At 43.5% G+C, this 14,165-nt stretch overlaps 1 protein-coding gene across 1 annotated transcript; it reads left to right on the top strand.

The window, feature by feature from the left end:
• Positions 1-9,755: 9,755 nt before the first annotated feature.
• Positions 9,756-13,820, top strand: LOC138970231 (uncharacterized). The gene is made up of 2 exons (XM_070342727.1): positions 9,756-11,082; positions 13,732-13,820. Exons 1-2 carry the CDS (start codon positions 9,756-9,758, stop codon positions 13,818-13,820), a joined length of 1,416 nt encoding a protein of 471 aa, XP_070198828.1.
• The last annotated feature ends 345 nt before the right edge of the window (positions 13,821-14,165 follow it).

The raw sequence follows: 14,165 nt of genomic DNA, 5'->3' as shown, positions 1-14,165 counted from the left end.
AAATCACCCAAAAAATCAACATCATCATTTGTTTCGCAGCAATTGGAAAATCACATTTGTGCCCTCTCTGTTTGCTGCTTCATAAGTGCGGGTATTACCTTATTATACTATTGGGATACTTATTCTGTACCTGTCTCTGATCGCCCTAGTACCCCTCCCCGCCTCTTGCCTGATCCAGTTTTGACTACTCTGCTACTTTGTTTATTCTGATGTAGGCATTAAATGCCCCCGACGCCCATCTGCCTGCATGCCTGATCTGTGCGTCTGACGCCCCAGTAGCTGCTAAGTGGGTAGCTGAACCAATTCTAAAGCTATGAGATTATACTGTTCATCCTGGTACCCTGCGAACTTGAGGGCCGCTCTCAACTCTGTTGCAAAATTCCCCCTGGAGACTGCTTCCCCATTTTGTAATGTGAACAACGGTCCAGGATTGCTACCACGCATTACCATGTATTGATATAGAGAGCTCACTGCGCACGACAATTCCTCGCCGGTACTCGTCGGGATATGTCGGACCACCGTGCCTTTGCTGTGTTTGTACTGCTTGAAATGGATTTGTACGTCTTGACTGCTCAAGACTACGTCCTGCACTTGTAGGTTATTTTTTGATGCGGTCATTTCTCCTAATCGTAACAGAGCCCGAAACGCGAGGGTACACATAGCTCTAAATCTACATCTATTGAACTGACTGGACAATGTGTTGCTGCTGGCGTTCACGATGGTATTTAGCATCGGTAAGGTAATAGGCAGTCTAGAATCCACTGTGCCTTTCAGTTTACGGCAACCCGTCAACATCTTTTTTATGAAGAACGACTCGCTGGGGTCTGGCATTTTGGTCATTTTATGAATGAAACTGATGGCCGAAACTGCTGAAGTTATGGAGCTGGGAGCGTAATTATCCTCGAATAATGAGGCAATAAATCTCGCCACTGTCGACTCAGACACGGGGATTTGGAGTGCTACGCCTTTTTGGTTACAAAAGGTATGTAGCTGGGTCCATGTACGCTTGTAGGCCTGCACTGTACTATCGGATACTGACGCGGTTGCCAGCGCCTGCGCCGTGGCGTCTAACCAAGCGACGCCGGCAGCGGAGGCACTCTGGTTGGTAGCGATGCTGCTACCGGGCAAAGGGATCGAAAACGCTGCACCTGCAACCGAGATAGCGCATCAGCCACTGAGTTATCTTTTCCTCGCACATGTTTTGCCGTTAGAGTTAAATTTAACTCCAAGCACTTCAACACGAGTCTACGCACCAGGACCATCACTATCGGTTCTTTCGAAGTCTGTTTGCTAAGGACCGATACCAGGGCGCTATTATCAGTGTGTAGAATGAGCTGTTTATTTTCTAGATCTCTCCCCCAAGTCTCAACAGCCATAACTATGGGATACAATTCAAGCAGCGTGATGTTTTGTTTTGTCCACCATTCGGACCATTTTCCACAAAACCAGGCTGAGCCAAATATGGCGCCATAGCCTATCGACCCTGATGCATCAGTGTATAAGTTCACTTCGTGACATGGGATCTGCCTAAGATCCTGGAACAAACATTTCCCATTGTGCCCTACCAAAAAAGCAAGCCATACTCTCAAATCCTCCTTTACCTCCTTGGTAAGCCTTATCCTGAAATGGGGAGCCTTCACCCCAATGGTTAGGTCGATCAGTCTGCGTAGAAATGGCCGCCCAGGGCTAATCACCTCAAATGCAAAGTTTAACAGCCCGAGTATTGCCTGAAGTTGCCGGAGGGTAGCTTTGGGACATGCTAACAGTTGTGAAATTTCATTCGTACATTTTGTCAGTTTTTCAACTGGCAAACGTACCTCTTCTTCTACGATATCTATTTCGAATCCCACGAAGGACATGGTTGTCTGTGGACCAAATGTTTTTTCCGGAGACATGGGTAGGCCTAAATCTGAACACATTTCCAAAAAACTCCTTAGCTGAAAAGTCCCTACTTTCTTGAACACAGATGCAAGGAAGAAATCATCCAAGATGTGCACTATATTTAACCCCAGCTTCTTTCGCCCTATCCATTCGACTGCCGAGCTGAATGCCTCAAAGATCTTACACGAGGCCGAACATCCCATTTGTAGCGCCAGATCCACATAAAAACAGCCCTTCCACTGAAATACAAACAAATGGTATTCGTCTGGATGCACCGGTATGATCCGAAATGCATGTTTTACATCCGTTTTGCACATAACGGCATTTGCACATAGAGTTCTGACAACCATTATTGCCTCTTCTATCGTGGCATATCTTACATGCGAGTGTTCCGGACCTATCCCATCGTTGATCGATTGGCCCTCTGGGAAAGAAAGGTGATGTATCATCCTAAATTCTCCTTTGGTCTTCTTTTCTACTAGACCTACTGGGGAACACTGAAACTGTGGAAAAGGGGGGCTTACAAAAGGACCGTGCATCCGGCCTGCTGAAATTTCTTTTTTGATGTGTTGGTCCACTACTTGAGGTTGCAGAGCTGCCGACTTTAAATTTTTGTGAACTATGCTGGTAACTTTCCCCTGAAACCCCACCCTAAACCCGTGCCTAAACCCATCTAACAGAAACTCTGCCTTTTTGCTATCATATCCCTCTAACCAGAAAGCCAATCGATCCACGCTGACAGGGGTCGGTACATTTTTAGTGGCTGGTTGATGGTCCGGAGCCTTTGGAGGAGGGAAAGGGCCGATCCCCAGACTTTTCGGGGCATTTAGAACCCTGGTGCTTCCCCCTCTTGCAGTGGTAGCACAAGTGACTGAACCGGCAAGCATCCCTGTTACATGCACCCCTGGTGTGGAAAGGGTAACAGTAATTTTTGGGGGTGCTGTTCTGACCAGTCCTGGTCGCCTGCGCTGAGGATGCCCGTCCCCCAATGAATCTGAGGCGAGCCTCTGTGTACAGGTTTGGACAGGCATCCCCCCACTGCAGACGGCCCTGCTCTACCAGCCTCCTAAATGCCCTATCGTATGTCGCCCAATCGGCCCCATCCCGCATCAGGTTTTCCACGTGGCGGTAGTGCACCGCCAGCCCTTGTGCCTTGGTAGTGAATTTTGCCAGGTAAATTGACCCGAATATGTTCCATGCTGACCTCCACTTGTCCGCAGTCAGTGAGGTGGTCTTGGCAGATGTCTCACTAATCCGGACGGAGGGCCCATCCTCTGCACTGTCTATTCTAAGATTAAAGGCGCGCGGTTCGTCCTGTTTGAGCAACAGCGCCAGGTCGATTGCCTCGCCGCTCCTCACGCGCGCCTTGATTTTGTCGCCCACAAAGAGATCAACCGGAATTAAGGGCCCGGGCTCACCTGCAATCTGCTGTACCAGGCTTGCGCTACCCCCGCATTGTGGCGTTGGCAGCTGTGCTGCTGGCCCTTGTAGTGGCGCTGCTGTTGACTGCAGCGTTGATGTTGTTGCCGGTGCTGTTGGTTCTGCCGTTCCCTGCTGCCCCGCGATGTGTTGGACTTGTGCAGCCAGCGCTCGATTCTCCTGCCGCAGCTGTTCCTGTCCTTCAGATAGCCTCCGGAGTTCTGCCAGGACAGCTTCAATCGGTGACTTTGTTTTCTGTTTGTTTTCTGCGGTGGCGAAGGTGAAAGAAGGAAACACTGATTTGGGAACTTTGAGTTCTATTGAGAGCGCTATGGAAATGAAACCTCATTCAGCTATTCACAGTTCAAAAGCTTTATATGTAGACTGTGTTATCAAAAGCTTCATATGTAGACTGTGTTATCAAAAGCTTCATATGTAGACTGTGTTATCAAAAGCTTCATATGTAGACTGTGTTATCAAAAGCTTTATACGCAGACAGTGTTATCAAAAGCTTTATACGCAGACAGTGTTATCAAAAGCTTTATACGCAGACAGTGTTATCAAAAGCTTTATACGCAGACAGTGTTATCAAAAGCTTTATACGCAGACAGTGTTATCAAAAGCTTTAAAATGTCAGTGGATAGTCAGTGTCTGATTGCGATATTTTGTACATAATTTGATTTTTTGAAAAACCATATATCAGAACGACAATGCTTCTGCTTAATAATAAAGAAGAGCTGTGTCGTAATAACAATTCTGAACATTATGATTTATTTTTGACATTGCGAAGAAATTGGCGCATATACAAAATAATAGTTTATTCTAACGTATGCCATTTGTTGTTGTTGTTGTTGTTGTTGTTGTTGTTGTTGTTGTTGTTGTTTGTTGTTGTTGTTGTTGTTGTTGTTGTTGTTTGGTAGCATTAAGACTCGTTCGGAATCGAAGCGATTCCGGAAGATGATTCCAGAATTAGCTAGACTTCTTAAAGAGATCTATCAGTGTTGGTTTTTAATTTTTACAAGTAGGGACTAATGTTATTACATCCATCTGATTATCAAAATGTACATACATATATTTCAACAACAACAACAACAACAATTGTTGTTGAAATATATGTATGTACATTTTGATAATCAGGGGGATGTAATAACAATAACATTAGTCCCTACTTGTAAAAATTAAAAACCAACACTGATAGATCTCTTTAAGTTAAGTCTAGCTAATTCTGGAATCATCTTCCGGAATCGCTTCGATTCCGAACGAGTCTTAATGCTACCAAAAAACACCTTTCATTAAGCTTATTATATTATTTAATGTCATATTTTGAAACGTCACGTGATGGAAGACTTCGTATTTGATTTATTTTCATATTACCCAATATTGACGGACTGTGTGATGATATCTTCTGCTATGGTCTGTTGAGACAGTGATATCAAAATCGAGACAGGAGGTCGAGATTTTGATATCACTGTCGAAACAGACCAATAGCAGAAGATATCATCACACAGTCAGTCAATGTTAGATATATTGCTAATTCTCTGGACATTTTGTATTTACCGTTAAGAAATTACAAAAATATTTGTCTCAGTTTTGGCTGTTCCATATAACTCCCTCTGATTATTATTTCTTTTTGTTCACTCTTTTCTTGTACTTTTCAGTATTTAAAAATGTCTTTTCTTTCTAAAAGTCTTTAGTCACTTGCTCAACTAAATTCTGGGATCATTACATTTTCATATATATTTGTTTGTTTTTAAATTCAGGTGTTTTTGTTTTTGAAGTGAGGAAGCAATAAAGAGGTCGTCGATATCAAAACTGATATCGACGGAAATGTCGTCGATATCACTTTTACAATGAGCTCAGTTTTGCCCAATTGACCAATGGAAATCCACGTAACATATGAAATAGCAATATTGATTTATATTTGCATCAGTGTTCCATCATATAAAGTTTTGAAAACACATTCACATTTTTTTTCAAACATGTATGTTCAGTAAATTCCCGCTCCTGTACATGATGTAAGAATTCGTGTAAAGCCTGTAGGCCTAATGTGTACATAATCCTGTGAATTCTGTTCTTCTTTCTTCTTTTTTTAAATGAATTTACGTGTATATATATGATTAGAGTAGTCCCTCTCTGGGCGAGGGCTTGTTGAAAAAAAACTCTTTTGTATTTTTTTTTTTTTTTTTTTTTTTTTTTTTTGCCAAGCACATCATTGTGGGGCTTTTAATCAATAGCATGCATCCGTCTACAATTTATCATCATTCATCCATAAACATTTATAATAGATATGTTTGGCAAGTATACACAACACACAGCATTAGGACATAACAGACAGACGGACATATAACATACCGTTCTCTTACAAGTAAGGCCGGAGCTTAACATAGCATGCAGGTTACACTACTTGACATTATGGACGTATTACCTGCTTAATAATAATACAGTCAGTTAATAATACCGTCAAACAAAGACAAAAAAGGAAAAGAAACAAACAAAAATCAAAGCCAAAACACATATATATCATCACATCTCTGCACAACCTAGCGTACTACCTAACCAACTCTTCATATGGGGACCATAATTCTACAAATTTGGTAATGTTACCAGATTTGAAACTGGCATATTTTTCTATTTCAAATCTGTATTTCAAATTTCTTAGAAATATTTTTAACAGTGGCCTTGTCTCTTGTAACGTACTCTTATAAATATAAAACTTTGCAAACAAAAAGATAAAATCCAAAACCACATCTACCTTAACATTGTTCATTTGTATTGCTTATGCCACAACCCTCGTAAAATAAAATTGGATTAGATTTGATTTGATATGATTTCTCTCTTTGACAACTTCATTAAGTTTTTTGCACGTTTGTGAATTGCATTGCTTTATGTGTAACTTGTAAAAATTTGAGATATCGTTCAAGCTGGGGATGTCTTTCCATTACTGCCCACAATCAACAGTAGTGATTATTTCGGCACATGATGTCACGAGCAGATCAAATAATCATGCTGCAGAGCTTGGAGTCTCTCAGTTTTTACATGTTTAAATAACAGGCCTTTTTTCGTAAGTGGCGAAAAGATGATCGGGACTCCTGTCTACAGAGTTCTATGGAAAGCCGTTTGCCTCATAACCAATACACGTGTAATAAATAATTCATACATGTGTAATAAATAATTCTTACACGTGTCAGAAATAATTCATACACGTGCATAAAATAAAATAATGTATTACAAGTGTATGAATTATTTATTACACGTGTATTGGTTATGAGCCAAACGGCTTTCCATAGAGGTCTGTGTGGGACAAGCACTAACCTAACACTGTTATGGTTATTCCCGATCTGGTTTCATAGCGTGTTCCCCCAATGCGGAACTGTTCTTTTACAGTCTGGTTGACTTGTGTATTCTTTCCGGCACTATGTAATATGCCTTATACGTATTGTTGTTGTTGTTGTTGTTTTGATAAATCTTATTATCAGTGAGGCAGCTTTTTGTTCATCGCTTGCTTCTGCAGTTTTTGTTTGTTAGTGTTGTTGTTGTTTTTGGGTAGGGTAGGGGAGGGGAGGGGGGGGGGGGGCAAAGGTAGCCATCCATGCAGTAGTATCCGGCCCATGCGAATTATATGCTTCATTAAAGAATTCTAAGTGAGAAAAGTCATTTTCTTCAGTGCTGAATGCGTAAAAAGCGCAGTTTACAACTGACAAGAAAATAATTGTCTCTGTTTGTGAACTCTGCGATTTTACAGCTTTTTGTATTGTATGGGGAGATTTATATGGCGCTTGACGTTCTCTAAACGCTTTACATATTAATTTCTGCCGTGTGAGATGGAATTTTTTACACAATATATCACGCATTCACATCGGCCAGCAAACCTCAAGCCTATTAGGGCGAGCATTCACCTTTCACGGCCTTTATTCCAAATCACACGGGTATTTGGTGGACATTTTTAGCTATGCCTATACAATTTTGCCAGGAAAGACCCTTTTGTCAATCGTGGGATCTTTAACGTGCACACCCCAATGTAGTGTACACGAAGGGACCTCGGTTTTTCGTCTCATCCGAAAGACTAGCACTTGAACCCACCACCTAGGTTAGGAAAGGGGGGAGAAAATTGCTAACGCCCTGACCCAGGGTCGAACTCGCAACCTCTCGCTTCCGAGGCAAGTGCGTTTACCACTCGGCCACCCAGACCTTAACAAGTCGCGTAAGGCGAAATTACTACATTTAGTCAAGCTGTGGAACTCACAGAATGAAACTGAACGTAGTCCGCCGCTAGTGCAAAAGGCAGTGAAAGTGACGAGCCTGTTTTGCGCGGCAGCGGTTGCGCTGTGCTGCATAGCACGCTTTACTGTACCTCTCTTCGTTTTAACTTTCTGAGCGTGTTTTTAATCCAAACATAATCATATCTATATGTTTTTGGAATCAGGGACCGACAAGGAAAAAAGATGAAATTGTTTTTAAAACGATTTCGGAAATTTTTAATCATAACTTTTATATTTTTAATTTTCAGAGCTTGTTTTTAATCCGAATATAACTTTTGTATATGGTTTTTGAATCAGAACATGATGAAAAATAAAATAAAAGTAATCTTGGATCGTTTTATAAAAAAATGACCAAAGTCATTAATTAATTTTTAAGCCTCCATGCTGAAATGCAATACTGAAGTGCGGCCTTTGTCGAAGATTGCTTAGCCAAAATTTCAATTAATTTGATTGAAAAATGAAGGTGTGACAGTGCCGCCTCAACTTTTACAAAAAGTCGGATATGACGTCATAAAAGACATTTATCGAAAAAACGAAAACAATATCTGGGGATTTCATACCCAGGAACTCTCATGTAAAATTTCATAAAGATCGGTCCAGTAGTTTAGTATGAATCGCTCTACACACACACACACGCACAGACACACACACACACACACACACACACACACACACACACACACACACACACACAAAACTTGACTAAATGTAAAAAGACAGACATACATACAGAGAGAGAGAGAGAGACAGACAGACAGACAGACAGACAGAGAGAGAGAGAGAGAGAGAGAGAGAGAGAGAGAGACAGAGAGAGAGAGAGAGAGAGAGAGAGAGAGAGAAAACTAACTGATCTCGTGAGAACGGTAACCGAAACGAGACATGTCACCTCTCCTAATGCATTCCAATAGATGACCGCTCCTTTCGGCCATCAACAACTGATCTCGTGAGAACGGTAACAAACGACTCATGTCACCTCTCCGAACGCATTCCAATAGATAGCCGCTCCAGCGGCCATCAATAATGGAAGGGCGCTGGTTCTGTGCGACGCTTAGTTTTCGAGATAGGTGTGACTGACGAAGAACAGGACGTCACATTCCAAATAAGCACGACTATGTTGCAGGTGGAAGCCGCTGAGATTGCATTTCTTCGGGAGGTTTCCGCAAAAATAGATATTACACGATTTGCGCAAAACAGTTGAAAAGCAGACGATCTCTGAGATCTCTGTTCGTCTCGTGATAACGTTATTTTGTATGATAACGATTCACTTGCAAACTAAAGTATACAATTTGGTGTGTCAGTGGTAAATGTAAATAGAAATGTGTAATACAGACAAAGCAAACAAATAAACGTGTTTTTCTCGTGAATATATTGCGTTGTGCGGGTGTTTGGATGGCCACGTGATGTACACAAAGCAAAGTGCGGGACGGACTCTGCTCTGTGCTGTAACACTCGCAAGTTCAAAACACGAGAAAAACGATTTCGTTATGCGGGCAGCCACGGGGGATGTATGTATTTTTCAAATGGTTGTAAAATAAGTCTTGTATTTATCACCGTACTCAGGCCCTGTTCTTTTTCTCTCTCTCTTCATTGTGCGTTTTTGCGTGGATCTGTGGTTGGTTAAGGTGCGCCTGTTGGCCCAGATCCTCCGACTTCAGCCCTTAGGTTTTTTTCAGGGTTACCCCGCCCTTAGTTCCTGGCTCAAAAACCTAACCCTGGGAACACATGGGGTATTTCTTACCGGGGGCTAGAGCTTTTAATGCGGCTCTTACCCGCATGGTGTAACCGTCATCGGACACATTGCACCAGAGCAAGCAGGCTTCCGCCAGTTCCAGAGCACAGAAGACCAGGCCACCTACCTGTCTCAGGAGATTGAGGATGCCTTCCAGAATCCGAAGATGGTCTTTGCAGCCTGGATAGACCTACAGAAGGCGTTTGATAGAGTGGACAGATGGCCTTCTGGTGAAGACACAGAGATGTGGAGTCAGTGGAAAGATGCTGTCTTGGATACGATCCTTCCTGCACAACTGCAGATCGAGGGTCACAGTCAGCAGCCGATTGAGCAGGAGGGTTTTGATACGACACGGTGTCCCACAAGGCGGAGTGATCTCGCCAACTCTCTTTTTGATCTTCATCAACGATCTGCTGCCTGAACTGCCAAAGGGAGTCAAAGCTGCTTTATATGCTGACGATCTGGTAATGTGGTGCACCGAAGAACATTCAACCACAGCAACATACCGCCTGCAGCTGGCAGCTGACAAACTTGCAGCCTGGGCAGACGACTGGTGTGTCAAGATCAATCTAGAGAAATCCACGACCACACTCTTCACCTTGTCCCCAAAACAAAAGCCAGGAGTCATCAAACTTGGCGACACACCACTCAGGAATGATGACGAACCAACGTACCTCGGTGTCACATTCGACAAACGACTGACCTGGAAACCACAGATCCAGAAAGCAGAAAACAAAGCCAGACGCAAATTGGCAATCATGAGAAAGCTGGCTGGAACAAACTGGGGTGCCAGTGAGAAGACCCTGAAGACACTGTATGAAGGCACGGTGAGACCCCAACTTGAATACGGAGCCCCAGCCTGGTCAAGCGCTTGCAAATCCAACCTGCAAGCCCTGGACAAAGTCCAGAATCAAGCACTCCGTATCCTGACAGGAGCAATGAAGTCAACTCCAACCAAGACCATGGAGTCCCTGACAGGAGTCCAACCTTTGATCACTCGAAGAGACACAAAGACACTCATCCAAGCAGAGAAATACAAAAGCCTACCAAAGCACCCAATGAACAGCAGAATGGAAAAACCTATCAGGAACAGGCTGAAACGCTCAAGCTTTGTGCACCAAAGCAGAAGCCTCAAGCGACAGTACCTACCCCACCTGCCGGAAAGCACTCTGCCGCTCGATGCCACAGGAACATGCCCAACACCTTGGGAAGCCAACCAGAGGGTCCTCGAGATCAACACAACTGTGAAAGGCGTGACATCACGGGACACAAGTGACACCAGTAAGAAGGCGCTTACCCTGGCCATGATTGCAGACCACTACCCTGAAGAAGCGTGGATCCACGCCTACACTGATGGGTCAGCCACTGATGCTGTTCGGTACCCAGAGGGAGAGGCACAAACAGCGAGCATTCCCACAGGTTTGCACTGCACCAACTATAGTGCAGAAGTACGGGCCTTGAAGACAGCAGCCACAATAGTTGACGGATCAGACCATGAATGTCCTCAGGTCGTCTTTCTGACAGACGCAATGTCAGCACTCCAAGCTCTGTCTGCCAACAAAGAAACTGAGCTCAACAACGCCACCCAACAGGTTGCTCAGAACCGAAGGGTCGTGCTTCAGTGGGTGCCAGCTCATTGTGACATAGCAGGAAACGAGGCTGCAGACAAACTTGCCAAGGAAGGTGCCTCAAAGGAACAGTTCACGTCCCAGCTGCAGTACAAGGAAAAAAAGACAATCATCAAAAACAAGAGGAAAACCAGAGCGGAGAAAGATGACTACCACCTGCTCCAACGTGAAGAACAAGTCGTCCTACTCAGACTCCGCACTGGACATAACAGACTAAACCATCATATGGCCACAAAGCTGAAGCTAGTTCCCTCCCCCCTATGTCCGTGTGGCAAGAATCAGACAGCAGAGCACATCCTGCAGGCTTGTCCATACCACAGTGCTCTGAGGGACACCATCTGGTCAGCGCTACAAAAGAAGCTATACGGCCCCAAAGAGGACTTGGAGAGGACAGCACGTTTCGCCCTGCAGTCCGGACTGACGATCTAACAGCGAACGACAAGAAGAAGAGGCCCTGTTCTTTTTTTCGTCACACCTAAAACCGTTATTTCTTGTGAGCGACGCAGCATTATAACAAATGCACACCAGTGGTCATACTCAAATAAAACGGGTCTATGACGGGGTTTAAAACTCTTTCCGAAATCGGTTTCGAAACCACGCCGATACCGTTGAGCTGCGTGCCCACCAAGAGATCTGTAAATTTACTTTCTCTCCGTGTAAAAGATCATGTAAACCACAACAGATCTGTTCAAGATTACACACACTCTTGTTCCGTGTAAAGGCCTGGTCAGATCTATCTTGAGTTACTTCTTTTTCTTCTTCTGCGTTCCCGTCGCCACGCTAGACTGTCAAGGTTGTTGACGTGATGATGTCTGCAGTTCGCCGCAGGGACTCCGCCGGTGTAACACGAGAAAATTACTCCCACGAGATTTTTACTCCGGAGTAAACATTTCGTACGAAAAAGTTACTCCCTTTACGAAAAAAGCACTCCCCCATTGCACGAGAAAATTACTCCCCAAGACAGGTGAGTTCCGAGTAAAAATTTCGTACAAAATTGTTACTCCCCTGACGAATGAATAACGAATAAATTACTTCACCCCAACACGAGCAATTTAACTTCCCATGCCAGGTGTACATTTTTACACCCTTGTCCCCTGTTAGTCTTGGTGGTGGAGGGGGTGGAAGGAGGGTAGCGCGACATTTGTGTGCGCGAAATCACTTATTGGCATTATCCCTTCGCCCGCATCCCATTTTTGCGTACGAGATTTTTACTGGAAGTAAAAAAAATGGGGAGTAAAAATTTCGTGGAGGGAGTAATTTTTTCGTGCCTTGGGGAGTTCCTTTCTTGTACAAAAAGTGCACTCGGAATAAGAATTTCGTACGAAATATTTACTCCGGAGTAAATTTTCGTGGAGTAAAAATTTCGTGTTACACCGGGCCCCACAGCTTCTCCTTCATGTCAATCTCTGGCCAGAATTTCGCTTCTTAGGTCCGCAAAAGTTTGGCATGTCTGGAGAAAATGCTCTGGGGTTTGCGTGTCTGTTCCACACGGACAGTCGTCTGTGTGTGAGATCTTCATTTGTGCTTTAGTGAATGTATTTTTAAACTTATGCTGTCCAGTGTTGTTTTTAAATTAATGTTGTTGATCAGTTTGTATAAATGATGCGTGTGTTGGTGTATATGGCTGGATTAAAATGCTTCTTCAATCAATCAATCAATATGAGGCTTATATCGCGCGTATTCCGTGCGTACACCTGCACCCTGTGCACCCTCCCTCGTCCGCCCCTGCTAACCTAGGTGTTGGGTTAAAGTGCTAGTCTTTCGGATGAGACGAAAAACTGAGGTCCCTTCGTGTACACTACATTGGGGTGTGCACGTTAAAGATCCCACGATTGACAAAAGAGTCTTTCCTGGCAAAATTGTATAGGCACAGATAAAAATGTCCACCAAAATACCCGTGTGACTTGTAATAATAGGCCGTGAAAAGTAGGATATGCGCCGAAATGGCTGCGATCTGCTGGCCGATGCGGATGCGTGATGTATTGTGTAAAACAATTTCATCTCACACGGCATAAATAAATCCCTGCGCCTTGAATATGTGCGCGATATAAATTGCATAAAAAAATCCCTGCGCTTAGAACTGCACTGCACCCCCCCTCCAGCAAAAAAAAAAATCAAGTCTTTAGTGATCTTTTTTTCTGATTCTATGACCATTTCTAAGTCAAATGGCACCAGATGGCACCATTTTGCTTCTTTGGGGCAAAAACATTTCCGGGGGGGCATGCCCCCAGACCCCCCTAGCAAATTCGGGCGCTTCGCGCTCATCACATTCACTTTCGATTCAAAGTGCACCCCCCCTGGTTAGGAAAGGGGGGGGGGAGAAAATTGCTAACGCCCTGACCCAGGGTAAAACTCGCAATTAACCTCTCGCTTCCGAGCGCAAGTGTGTTACCACTCGGCCACCCAGTAAAATGTTTCTTACAATACAATACAATACAATAATTTTTATTCATCTCTAAAAGAGAAATTACAAGCTTGACTGTGTGTCTGTAAAATCAATCAATTAATCAATCAATCAACCATGCATGTAGTAACATTTACATCGCATATTCACATCATATCGTTACACGCAAACATTGTACCCACACACTTACTAAAATAAGCCTACAAATAGAAGCAATGCATTGCCTGTTTAAAAATTATATCACATTATCACCTTATCACACTTTAACCACATTATCTTCTCACATTTGTATCCTATAAGTCAATATAACTAACAACAGAGAAAAACAACTGATAAAGATTATGCCGTTCTTAACCGCAACGTCATCACAAATTCCAAACCTTGGGCAATTAAAGATTCTGTATTCTGTAGAGGTAGGCTACGAACCGCCAGTGACCAGTCCGGAGCCTGAAGATAACATGTTGTGCTCTTGTGAGGAGGTCGATGGCATCGTCTTCTGAATGGATGGCCAGGCTGTTCTTCCACTTGGTGTGAAAACTGCCCTTCAGGATGGACGTTGCTTCATCGGATAGGCGACTGGGTGGTTTAACAGATGTATCTTGAGTTTTCAGAACAGCAATGTTAATTGCGTTTTGTCCAACAAGAGCTTCCTTCAATGGTGCGTCAATGACTTGTGCTGCACGCAAAGACTTTGGTGTAAAAACTTTGATTACCACTATTTGATCAATACTGCGTACGTATGTAGGTTTGTAAGGTGTTTTTAAACATTCACACGAAGTCATCTTCCCTAAAGGTTACTGTGCTCGCCATGTTGGTTAAAACACCAGTAATGAACTCCCTGTGGA

This window comes from Littorina saxatilis, linkage group LG7 (genome assembly GCF_037325665.1).
Source record: "Littorina saxatilis isolate snail1 linkage group LG7, US_GU_Lsax_2.0, whole genome shotgun sequence".
Classification (NCBI taxonomy): domain Eukaryota; kingdom Metazoa; phylum Mollusca; class Gastropoda; order Littorinimorpha; family Littorinidae; genus Littorina; species Littorina saxatilis.
Note: the sequence above shows the minus strand (reverse complement) of the source record. Positions and strands in the feature narration are given on the sequence as shown.

What these genes read in the sequence shown, in the direction of transcription:
- LOC138970231 (XM_070342727.1), top strand. Translation starts at nt 9,756, where the DNA reads ATGTGGTGCACCGAAGAACATTCAACCACAGCAACATACCGCCTGCAG. An exon ending in TGACTACCACCTGCTCCAAC is followed by an intron (nt 11,083 to 13,731) that starts GTGAAGAACAAG and finishes TGTATTCTGTAG; the next exon opens with AGGTAGGCTACGAACCGCCA.